The sequence below is a fragment of the Carassius gibelio genome, chromosome B17 (assembly GCF_023724105.1).
Source record: "Carassius gibelio isolate Cgi1373 ecotype wild population from Czech Republic chromosome B17, carGib1.2-hapl.c, whole genome shotgun sequence".
In the NCBI taxonomy this organism is placed as follows: Eukaryota; Metazoa; Chordata; class Actinopteri; order Cypriniformes; family Cyprinidae; genus Carassius; species Carassius gibelio.
Window position 1 is genome coordinate 24,807,855 of NC_068412.1, and position 13,415 is coordinate 24,821,269.

Genomic DNA, 13,415 nt, shown 5'->3' on the forward strand with positions numbered 1-13,415 from the left:
TTTTTGATCGTGTCCTTCCTGAAAAAAAGTATTGATTTCATGAAAAAAATCATATGACCTTAAACTTTAGAATAGACTGCATAAGAGCTGCGTTGCTTTTTCTTTTCTGTCAGCCATAGAGGTCTGAAGTACCTGCAGTTTCTCATTCATCTCAATAGCAGATGGTCGGCTGATTCATGCAGCTCAGACGTACACAACCTGGATGCCGCCACCTTTACTTCATGGAGAGGCAGTTTTGTTCACTGGTGAAACATCTACTATATTATAATGAATTGTTTACCATTGCAGTTTACATTTTGAATGATCATAAATGGAGAGAGATGTTCTTTATTTCACAAGAGTTTTAGTGCCATCTGTACATGTAGTGACGTGACACAGCCAATTATGGTGATCCATACTCACCGAATTCATGCTCTGCATTTAAGCAGTCCAAAGTACACACACACAGCAGTGAACACACACCTGGAACAGTGGGCAGCCATTTATGCTGTGACGCCAAGGAAGCAGTTAGGGGTTCAGTGCCTTGGTCAAGGGCACCGAAGTCGTAGCATTGCCGGGGTTAGAAGTCAAACTCTCTAACCATTAGGCCACGACTTTCCTCATTTAGCAATGACATATCAGAATAGCATTAGTTTAATACTTAGGGTTTAGATCAGATTTTAACCAGAATGAGATATTTGTTCATTATATATGATTATTTTTGTAATTAGCAATTGTTTTAATAGTGAAACAATTAATTTGCTGGCTAAAATTAAATCAAATGTCTAAATAATGAATGTCTTTTAATAAGCAACCTAACAGCCAGACGGCTGTATCTGCCTGATGTCTGAAATCATATTTGCCCTGAAGAAGTCAGGTCACTTCATATGACACCGGGCAAAGACTCTTAACTAGATGGAAAGAGAGAAACACCTGCTGAATGATCTGGCTCTTCTCCAGTTCAGAGAGAGAGAGAGTCTCAGAGAGAAGAGTGTGAAGACAGCCATCTGCTCCTCACATGTTGTGCTCTGACTGGGCTCATTACATTTCAAGGACAACACAAGTCTCCATCTGTGAGAAAAAATGAGGTATTACTCAAATTCTGACAAAAGAGTCTCAGGTTTTTGCTATATCCTATTTTCAAGGTGTGAGAATTTTGAGATGGAGTGTATTAGCTTGGGAGCGAAGAGGGTAAAATTATTTCACGTGTGAAATTGTTCTTACCAGCTGTCTTGTTAAATGAATAGAATATTGTGGGCATGTTACAACATATTGAAATTCTTCAAACTTTAATTAGAGTTGTTTCCCCTGAAAATGTCCTTAGTCTGAGACTTAATTTTTCTTTCAAACACTTTCAAGCGACAACCACCAAACTCAGCACCTGCAGTCTCCTAACATAATGTGGTATACGTTTTCCTACAAAACATATGGATGACAAATTGTGTTGTGATTTTAAATAATAGAATCTGCTAAATTAATAAATGTAAATATTTGGCAAAAAAATCTTATTGACTACATTTAAAAAAACATTTAAAAGTTACATTCACCAAATAGGCATAGTGTAATACAGTGCAAAAACTGTTTTCAAGGACTCAAGTTTCTTCATTTGTTATTCATTGTTTTTATGTATGTATTTATTTATTTACTCATTGGGCATTTAGCATATTACTTTTCCCCAGTTGAAGCTAGATGCAGCAGGCTGTATTTACATATGTGCATTTATTTAAGTATAATTGTTCATCTATTTATTTGTTTATTGTGTATACACACATTCAGAGATGCAGTAAATCAGAAACCTGGTATGTTTGCCTAAACCATATAGTCCCTCAAACAGTATTCAATTTCAACTGAAGCTGGATTATTTTATTTAGCATTGCATCCATCACTAGGTGGTGCCAGAAATAAGCACAGATAAGCTGTCTCTTTACATTCACGGGTGCTTTGTTGTTATTATAAGGCATTGTGCAGTATAGGAAAACTATGTAAAGACTATGGCAACAGTCACAAAAAGATACCTATATCAGGGTTCAACTGAATGATTCCAGATTCAAAATACTGAGCTTTTTATTTGTTCCTTGGACTTTCTGTAAAAGCCCTTTCTTTGTCGTAGGATAAACATCATGTTTTATTCATTTTCAGAGGGAAAGGGCAAGTAGAAAAGCTATGAATTTTAAACTCCCCTCAGTGTGAAAACTAAGCCTGCCTGTTTTAGCCCTAAAAAGAACATCTAGTCTGTGTGACTGCTTGCAACTCGTTGCAAAGGCATGGGTTGGGTTTCTAATAAATATAATCATAAACCCAATTATTTCTAGAACAGTCATGTGACAAAGTAGAGGACATGACCGTAATGAAATCCCCTCCAGAGACGCAAAGATCAGTTATATATATATATATATATATATATATATATATATATATATATATATATATATATATATATATATATATATATATATATATATATATATATATATACGTGTGTGTGTGTGTGTGTGTATTTATTTTTTTCCCTCATTTGAAGATCCAAAAATACAAAGCAAGACGTACAAGCAAATCAAGCTGAGTGTGGTTTTAAGTTACCGGGGGCAACAAGAAAGAAAAAAACCTTGTATGTGTTGCTTTGTTTGATACAATATATATAATATATATATATTTATGATATTGAATTAATACTGACACTGAAAACAAGCTCTAGGTGTCGTCAATAAACTATTTTTGTTTCTCAGACACGCTCACAAACGCATTAGGAGCAGATGGCGTCACGTTGCACGTGTGACGTCTGGTAATGTGCTGCATGTGGATGTGGAGTAACTGTCCATGGTGCTGAAACCGCCGCAGCGTCGAGATGCGCGTTCCGGAGTCTCGCAGCATCGATGCGCGCATTTCCTGAGCGCGTATTTATTCACTTGAAATCCACAGAAAGGCTCAAAACAGTGTCGGAATGTTGCCCAACGACACCTTTAAGAACCTGGAGGATGGTTTCTATCTGTTAAACTTCTCCAGCAACGAGACGCATAACGGGGATTCTCACGGCAGCAGCGCGATCTTCATCTCCTTCATCTACTCCGTAGTGTGTCTGGTGGGACTCTGTGGGAACTCGATGGTGATTTATGTGATCTTCAGGTATGCGAAGATGAAAACTGCGACGAACATATACATTTTGAACTTGGCGATCGCGGATGAGTTACTCATGTTGAGTGTGCCTTTCCTAGTCACCTCTTCTTTACTTCACCACTGGCCCTTTGGTTCTCTTCTGTGTCGATTGGTTTTAAGTGTTGATGCTATTAACATGTTCACCAGCATCTATTGTCTGACTGTGTTGAGTATCGATCGCTACATCTCCGTGGTGCATCCCATCAAAGCAGCCCGGTACCGGAGACCCACCATCGCCAAAATGGTCAACTTGGGGGTCTGGATGTTCTCCATTCTTGTCATCCTACCCATCATCATCTTCTCCACCACTGCACCCAACTCTGACGGATCTGTGGCTTGCAACATGCAGATGCCTGAGCCCGAGCGTCAGTGGATGGCTGTATTTGTGATCTATGCCTTTCTGATGGGCTTTCTCTTCCCTGTCATTGCCATTTGCATGTGCTACATCCTCATTATAGTGAAGATGCGGGTGGTCGCCCTGAAAGCGGGCTGGCAGCAGCGCAAAAAGTCCGAAAGGAAGATCACGCTGATGGTGATGATGGTGGTGACGGTGTTTGTGATCTGCTGGATGCCTTTTCACATCGTGCAGCTGGTCAGCGTGTTCGTCCAGCAGCACAATTCCACTCTCAGTCAGCTGGCTGTGATTTTGGGATATGCCAACAGCTGTGCCAACCCTATCCTCTACGGATTCCTGTCGGACAACTTCAGACGCTCCTTCCAGAGGATTTTATGCCTCCGCTGGTGGGATAACGCCACGGAGGAGCCCATAGATTATTATGCCACGGCTCTGAAGAGTCGAGGATACAGTGTGGATGACTTTCAGCCGGACAATCTGGAGTCTGGCAGCACGTACAGGAATGGCACCTGCACATCTAGAACTACAACACTGTAGGACTCGGCAGCATAAACACTTGTTTTGTTATCTGTTGTCATTGCAGTATGTGTTTTGTGTTGAAATGTATTGGTAAGATTTCATAATAACGTTCGTTAATGCCATTATTAGATTATATATAATGCTAAATCAGAAGTTAATGTGCTTTTTGTCTATAAATGAATGTGCATTAACTTTTTTATGCACATTATATAATTATTTTAATGGCTTATTAAGGAAAGTTATTATAAAGTGTGTCGATATGGGAAAAAATGTGTGACGTTCGGATAAAACAAAAACAAAGAAATATCCAAAGCCAAATATTTAGTTGTTTATTTTGAAATGGAATAAAAACTGGGGAAATCATTCGCTCTCAGTTGTATTATGTGGTCAAAAATAAATAAATAAATAAATAAAAATTCTTTGCAAAGTTTGCAAGGCAGGAACAAAACACTGTTAGAGTTTTCGGATTTTATGTTTTGGTTCTGTGTACAGAAATGACATCAGAACCGCCTTGCATTGTCATGACATTCAACTAAATTAAGTTTGCAAATATATGCAAGAAAGAAGACCAATCATGGTGCAGTTTGCAAATGTGACGTCACCGCAGTCTTTGAAGTTCTGAGTAGCACGACTCTGTCGATGTTAATCTTTGATATTTAATGTTACATTTCTTTAAAAAGTGTTACGTTGCCAAAAAAAAAAGAAAAACCGGCACAAATGTTCGAGTCTGCATTTTTTTAAATACATGGCACAGGTTAATTTTAATTAGGCTATTTTCCAGTAAAATCATTGTAATAATTATAAAACACTAATGTGTTTGATTGTAAACATAATCCTAATAGTGAAGGTGATCAACAGATCTGATCTGAAACCTTTGAGAAACGTTTTCATTGACTGCTGTATTTAGTTTATGCTGCTGCAGGGAATATATCTAATAGGTACAACGATGATTTATGGCTATCCTTAGTTTAAGTCAATGCGTTTATTTATTCATTCATGTTTATAATCTATGTAGGCCTATATGTACGCTTTTAATTTTGAACTAACAACAACAACAACAACAAAATTCACAGACTATGACATTATCCCATTTTAGACGAGCGGTAGTCTAAAATATATACATACATCATAATTACTTTATTGTCTTTATTAACTTATAAAATAACAATTTATTTAAAATATTTAAAAAAAACATCTGATTGATACTGCAACAACATTGCTAATTATTATCAATAATTCTATTCGACTGCCATATCGGACAGAATCACATAAACTAAAAACACCGAGCTCTTGGGTAAAAATTCTGTAATTGATTACAGCGCCTCTCGCGGCACCACGGAACTGCACGATAATAAACTGATCAATCTCACACCGGAGCCAAGCGTCAGTGGTCAGACTCTCCGTTTTTCTGTTTACAACCTCTCCCAAAAACAAATATGATCTCACGGGACAGCTTAAACATCCATCTTTATTTGTCTAACACATCAGTTAAAAAGACACGTATAAAACTTTGATGTTGTGAAACATAGAAATATATAATTAGAAAACACATCTAATTGCAATATTAACAATATAATCTACAGTTCTTACATCTCCTCATAGGTGCATTTAAATATAAGCAATGAAAGAGTAAACAAATACAGAGTAGGCTTCTCATAAATCTAACTACCTTCGATGTGACCTAGATAGGATTTCAAAATCCACAGTGGAATAAAGACCCTGATTTCAACTGTGAGACGAAAATGCAAATGAAATTCAAAGGCAGTAATTACACAGCACTCTTGTGACTTCAAACATCACACCCAAATGTTCTGAGAGGGGAATATCTTGCAGTAAGCACCCTCTGTCTTCTGCATGTCACACTGAATTATCTTTTACATTTGCACAGTCTCTCCCACTTAGGTTTCCTCTTTTTCATTCACCTTCTCCATGGAGCTGGATCCATTTAGAGCCACAGCCTCTGCCTTCCTCCGGGCTTGTTTATTGGATCTCCTCCTCAGGCAGCCTTTCACGATGGCTGCCACGATCACCAGCAGCACTATGAAAATCAGCAGAGCTATAATCACAGGTACTATGATATTTGAAATGTCTCCAACGCTCTCGTCAGTATGCACGACTGTCTCATTCATTCTGACCACATCAGGCAGAGATGTAGGTTGAGTTAACACAGGTTTGCCCCTGTTTATGTTTGAATTTGCCGATCCATTACAGATTCCATCGTCATTGTGCGAACATATACATTTGTAGGAGCCTTCTGTGTTCAGGCATTGTTCCTGGCATGTATTGGATTCTTTACATTCGTCTACATCCACACAGTTTCCGGACGCATCCCTCCTGTAGCCTCTTTTGCACTCCAGGCAGAGTTGCGATATATCCACATTTTTGTCGCCGACTAGAGTCCAGACTAGATCTTTGGAGCATGTCAGATTGAACCTAGCACCAGATTGGCAAACAATCTGACGTGTGTACGGATCATTCAGTGGCTCAATCATGTCATGTTGGCCGAGTATTTCTGGTCGAGGACACACCAGCTTGACGTTTCGTTTGCAAATGAAAGGATGTTCCTGTTTGCAGGAAACATCCTCAGACCCATTGCTTTTTGCACCGGAGTCACTGTATTCCACTGAAAGCAGCCCACAGCGTAAAGTTGAGCAAGTAGTTGTAGGTTGGGCTTTCCAGATTTTGACATCAGATTGAGTGCTGTTGTCCACCGTCCAGTAGAAACCTTGAAGAGGTAAATGCGATTGAACACAAACCCCTTTATCAATCTTCAGTCCAATCCAAAATGACTTGTTGGTTTTGCTATTCGTATCCCAGATTGTTTTCAGAATCTTGTCCATTTCCTTCTTGTTTGGAATGTTGGTCAAGAAACCTCCAGGTTTGCAGTAATTCTGAGCTTTGTCAAATGAGAGTTTGTTTAAATGAACAGTGTAGGACGATTCGAGCAAACAACGTGCCATGTTGATGAAGCTCACAAGATATAATCCTGTCCAGAGCTCCATGTCTGCACGCGGACTGGAACTAAATGAAACTGTCTGCTTTCTTAGCTGCCCCTGTGAGGTCCTCCCAAGACAACAAGCACAGGAAGTCTGTTCAGCCTTGATACAGCCGTTCACTTCCTCTTGGGTGTTGGTGCTGCTGAAGCAAAACAATCGCAACTATGAACAAAATTGGTTGTTGGTGAAACAAAAGCTGGCATAATACACAGACTCCCACAGCAGAGTAATAGATGAGCTCAAACCGATGGGAAAAAGCTATGTTTTTGGCACAGGATCTGTTAAATTTAAGCATGGATCAACACCCATTACCTCCTTGAGGGTGTTAGGTTTCAATACCTTGGAAACATCTAGAAACTGCCTATTCTAGCATTCTCGCATATAGATATGTGTAACACTGGACAAGGCCTTCTCCTATTTATTTTACTTGTTCATTGTGTCCGTAACAGGATTCTTTGTCAAAACAAACTCTGGGAAAATATTCCCGGAACCATCGCTTCTTGCATTTGGGAATGCACTTTACAATAGTCCTATACTGTAGCTCTGTTTAAATCCCACACTTAACACTCAGATTTGAATGCGTGTTGATTGACTTCAGTGTGTATTTTCAAGGGCCCACGTGGGACTAATGCATTGTTGAATGTCTCATGACTAACACAGTATTATTCTGTCCTTCTAACAGGCCACTTCATGACAGACCAGCAGATGCTTCCTGGAGGAAATGTCAATGAATGGCAGGAAGCGGGGCTGAAGGGGGCACTTGATTTTATATTCTACAGTCTGTAGGGTCGGGGTGGAGAATAAGAACAGGAAATGGAATTATGGGTAAGAGGAAAAGGAGTTACCAGTATGCCAAGAAAGAACAAAGAACAATAAGTTGAAATAAAGGTGATACAGGTGTTTTGGGAGAGCTCTGCTGTTTTGTGAGCCAACAATTTACAGTCTAATCAGCCTTTAAAGGAGAGGTATGCTATTGCTTTTCTAAGGAAAAATTTTGCTTAATATTTTGTCATTCCACCCCAACCAGCAATGACTTGTGGGGCCCAGATGAGGGCTTCATGGGCGGCAAATGTGGGCCCCATTATGGGCTTGCACCCGGGATCCACATTGGGGCAAGCCGTGGAAGCCCAGACGTACCAAAAGTGGGACCTGTAAGGGTACTGCATGGGTCTTAATTGGGCAATTCATGTCAGACCCATTTGAGCCCCACCTGCCCAAATGGGTCTAAAGTGGGTTTGCACCCAGGATCCAGCTGTGGATGCCCAGATGGGCTTTAAAAGGGATCTATAAGGGTGTTATATGGGATCTTAACCTGGCAATTCATGACAGACCCATTTGGGCCCCACCTGCTTTAAGGGTGTTTAAAATGGGCTTGCACCCGGGATCCACACGGGGGCCAGCTGTGGATGCCAAGATGGGTTTTAAGTGGGAACTGAAGGGTCTTATGTGGGTCTTAACTGGGTCATTCATGTCAGACCCATTTGGACCCCACCTGCCTAAAGGGGTTTAAAGTGGGCTTGCACCAGGATTTAAATGTGAATTCCCCTATGGGCTTAAAGTGGGCTCTGTAAGGATCTTATGTGGGCAATTCATGCAAGGCCTATCTAAGTGTAACCATGCCAAATGGTTTAAGGAAACAATCTAAGAAAAACGATAAATGAATAATTAATATAAGTCCAAGATAAATACAAGACACTTGATGCTTTGAACTGCAAGAAATATATTGTAGTAGTAGAGTAGTAGAAAACTTTAATGTCCTCAAAGAGGCAATTTTTTATGCAGTACAGACATATTGACACATAATCCACAACACAAACATTATCCACATGCACAATATCATAAATAAAAAATACAAATAAAAACTACTTCACATATGTTCTCCATTTATACCCCTCCCCATACCTTTATTTTTAAATTGAACAACAAAAGCGATCTTTAAAAAAACAATGTAAATGTCACAACATACTGGTAAACCAATAAAAAATATATTTCTAAAAAATCTCAGAAAAAAAAACATATCTCCAAAAAATACATTATTACAAAATAGACTCATGGTGTCTGTGTTGTGGACGCTCCTTTTTCTGGCCATCCCCACTCAGCCCATAAATATGCCATGCAGGACCCATATATATTTTCCCAGTTCAAACCCATGCCCACTTGGACCATAAATATGCTATGTAGGACCCATATATGTGTTTTCAGTTCAAACCCATGCCCAATTGGCCCATGCCTGTCCCTTATGGGGCCCATGTAATCAGCTCAAATGGGCTTCCTATGGGGGACTCGTACTACAAAACCTACATGGGACCCGCTGATTTCACCCAGCCAAAGCCCATGCCCACACAGTAACCATGGAACCCGTACTTAACCCATCTGGGCCCCACATGTCATTGCTAGCTGGGATGTTGATAAGACTTATCTCTAAAGAGCTTCTGTCAGTGGCTGTTGCTCCAGTCACATTCTGGAAGCTATTTTCCTTTGCAATTATTAAATTAAAGCAGATATGAGTGGTGTTGTGGTGTGGTTGAACAGTTCAAGTCACTTCTTTGGCTGGAGGCAATAAATATGTACTAAACAACTTCAGAAGAAATTTACCTTTGTAGATTTGAGCCTGCAATTCGGCAACAGTAAAATGAAAAAAAAAAAATGCATGCATTTACTGTACATGCAATAATGCATTTTGGGGTAATTGATTGTTTTTATATTATTATGTTTTTATGTTATTATTGATCTTGTTACAAAAAGTGATTTAATATACCATTACCACAATACCACATCTTTTTCTCACTTCTTCCAGTGTAGAATTTTTGACATGTCAATTCCTATGACTTATGGGTCAGTTTAGTAAATCCTTTAGCAAATTTGTTTGATGTCTTTGCCTTTTCATGCACAAAAAGCTGGATCATTGGTGTTGACTCACCAGAGACGCTCCCTTTCCATAATCAAAATAAATGTAAAGACAGTTAATAATGTCCTTAGTTTTAGCATCAGTTCAAGCCCGAAAGAGGAACAGAGTCACGTGACAGACACAGTGTTGAAGCTCGTATGTTTTTGCAGTACACAAGCCATGGACGTTGAAGACACCTGACTCTCTCTCTCTCACACACACACACACACACGACAGGCAAAACTCAATAGCAAATACTTAAACTAATAATAACAAAACAGTCAGATTGTCGTAGCAAAGTCAGAATTACCTCCTCTCCTAAGTTCAAGAAATGGTCGTCCATAAAATGCGTTGCTTTTCTGTTGTAAATAATCTTCAAGATTCCTAAATGCATCTACTTTCGGAAGGTCAAATAAAGTGCTTTTGCATTTGCCTAGAAACACTCATGATCTCCCTGACCTTTCTGCTTCAACACTAACTGTATTTACTGAAACCACGTCTTCTTTCTTTGTGTGAACATTTGGGCGGCATTATGCAAATATTTCCACATAGTGATGTAGATATGTGGGGGCGTGTTTAAATGAGGCATTTTAGGGATGCTTGGTATTGTCTTAACTTTTATAAAGAATATCTCTTTGGAATTGAGACTTAACTAGTCTATTCAACATAACAGATCTTCTTTATGCACCAAGAGCTTGTAACATTCCAAAGAGAAAAGAAAAATTTAAATCTCATCATATGACCCCTTTAATATATGAATACTTTATCATGATTATACTAATTTGTTATAATTACATATTGTAATATACTATACATTTCAATAATTATATTTATATAAACTTTTTATATTGCCTTTTTATGTTTGTTGCTAATTTGATATTATAATTAATAAATGGATAAAAAATAAGTAAATAAAAAAGCGTATATAAAAAAATTATATATATATATATATATATATATATATATATATATATATATATATATATATATATATATATATATATATATATATATATATATATATATAAACTTTCTCTTTTTAACAATGTTCTCACAATACAATACTGTTATTTAGTAGGTGGTATTTGTGTGTTTATAAAAAGTTCACATGCTACTGAATTCCTCCTACGGCACATCTTGAAGGAAGACAGCTAGTGAGTCATGATTTAATTAAAAGTAGGTTTGAAGGATACAGCCCATGCAGTATTGAATGCTAAGAAATGTTAAAAAGTAGCTTGAAGCTCATCAGCTCCAGACAGCTTACATCGCAACAACACTGATGACATCACAGCTTACAGTTGCCGGTTAGTGCTGGTCTAGATGATGGATCAGCACTGGCATGCTGTGCAACAGCTGGCGAGGCTAGTCATCCTGCTGCTTAAGTAGACCAGCACCAAAAAACACAACATATGCTGGTCTTTTGAATCCTACATCAGCTAAAACAAGCACCTGGCTGGATTGATTTGACAGGTGTGTAGTTTCATCTTCATTTCACCATCACACATGTAATTGAGCACATTAATTATGCTGCAATATTAAGAATGATGACACTATGACATGTATAAAGGTAAAAATATACTGTATATTTTTTTAAACACAACCTGTCCACTACCATGGGCACAATATCAGTCTAAAAACGGCAAAATAATCAGTTTATTCTCATTCCCACAGATCTCGATGTCCTGTTGTGGAATATAAAATCTGTTTTGGGAATTTCAGGTATTTGTCTAGTAGGATTTTTTTTAACTTTCTTTCTTTCTTTCTTTTCTTTTCTTTCTTTAATGTAAATTCAAATATATTTCTTTATTTAATAAAAACATTCTAATATATTAATGGGGAAATTATTGTTTTTTTTTATTTAACCCTATCTTTTATTACTTTTTTATGTTCATATGTAAAAAAAAAATCTAAATATAGCATAAGATTGTAGATTTATCATTCTGAATACTCTTGATTTTTGTATTTATCTTTGTATTGTATTGTATTTATCTGTTTAAATATTTATGTGTTTAATAAAAACAATTATAATTTATTTTAATTAAACCTTTATCTATTATTAGTTTTTATGTTCATAAGTGGTCATTTTTGTAGCCTGTAAATTAAAATACACTGTATGAGATTATATCTTCATGAATATAATTCTGACTTTTGATTTTAAAGTCTGAAAACATTTTTTTTTTGTATATATCAAATATATTTCCTGTTTTTAATGTATTATGAAATTTACATTTTATTTCACCTCATCTATTATTACTTTTTATATGTTCATTTTTGCTAATTTCTATAGCATGTCAATCTAAAATAGCATAAGATTATATCTTTATAAGCATAATTCTGAATTGCTTGATTTCAGAGGCTCTTTAAGAGTCATCGTCTTTTGTGTCTCAGTATCAGCACTGTGTGAAAATTAGATCAGTGTTCTCACACAAAATCTGTTACACAATACATCACTGTTCAGTTGTAGGAGGAAAAAGAGCCAGTTTAGTCACTGCACATTTACACAAGCTGTCTACTAGCATGTGTGCAATGTCAGGCCAAGACTTCAGAGTAAAGCCAGAAACTATTTGCAACTACTTCCATGCAAATACTTGCGAGTTCCTTCAAGGAAGTACCAACGATGCATTGCAAAGAATCCTGTTGTACTCTACATACTTCAAATATGTTTTTAGAGTGGAAACCTATTCAACAGGTCGCAGTCTGCATTGATGGTTATTTAATTTAGTGCCATGTATGGCAGGACTAAAAAAAGTGGTGCATTATTAATTCTGACACATTTCCAAATGTACTTACAAAGAGCACAATTCAAATCTAACATATTAATGCCTGCATGCACTAAAATGTAAGGCACTAATGTGAAACAATTAACTTTCATTTAAGCAATTAAACAGTCGCAGCACTCCAAATCGACTGACTAATAACTTTTCTTTCAAATTAATTTAACCACTTTGACTGTGCATGTCAAAAGCTTTTATAAGTTAGATGGGGGCATCTGAGGAAGCCAGTACAGGGCAGTACTAATCACTGGGCAATTTAGAGCTGTCACTCAAACATGTTTCTTTCATGATTCAAAAACAGCCATTTCAATTTCACAAAATGGCTGAATGTAACTACATTAATTCCCCCTGGATAAACACTCAACACGTCTTTCACATGGACCCATAAAACAAGTAGGCAGATGCAGACCAAGATGAAGATGCGCCTGAGCTGGAATTCAAAAGTGAGCTGTCTAACGTTGTGTATCACGATACACCTTGATCCTTCACTGGTCAAACACTTGATAGATGTTGATGAGTCAAAGCAAATCCCTGTGGTCTCATTATACATCCACTGAAAGCTTCTCCCAGGTTTGATGTTTGAACAGTTGAGCGGCCTTGCATTTGACTGTTTTCTGCTTAGACTGGAGAAAAACCTGACATTCCCAAGACTGAATCTGTGTTCTGAGCTCCACCACGAGATGCAGGCATCTGTAGGTAAGAAAAATGACAAATAAGATTACATGAAATAAATATTTGTATATTAAGGTCAA

The 13,415-nt window shown here is 37.5% G+C and overlaps 2 protein-coding genes across 2 annotated transcripts; one reads left to right on the forward strand and one right to left on the reverse strand.

Moving 5' to 3' along the window:
• The first annotated feature begins 2,663 nt into the window (after positions 1-2,663).
• sstr1a (somatostatin receptor 1a) lies at positions 2,664-4,369 on the forward strand. The gene has a single exon (XM_052580926.1). It carries the CDS (start codon positions 2,921-2,923, stop codon positions 4,022-4,024), a length of 1,104 nt encoding a protein of 367 aa, XP_052436886.1. The 5' UTR covers positions 2,664-2,920; the 3' UTR covers positions 4,025-4,369.
• Positions 4,370-5,455: 1,086 nt separating this feature from the next.
• On the reverse strand, positions 5,456-7,066 carry clec14a (C-type lectin domain containing 14A). Its single transcript, XM_052581417.1, has one exon. It carries the CDS (start codon positions 7,006-7,008, stop codon positions 5,905-5,907), a length of 1,104 nt encoding a protein of 367 aa, XP_052437377.1. The 5' UTR covers positions 7,009-7,066; the 3' UTR covers positions 5,456-5,904.
• Positions 7,067-13,415: the final 6,349 nt, after the last annotated feature.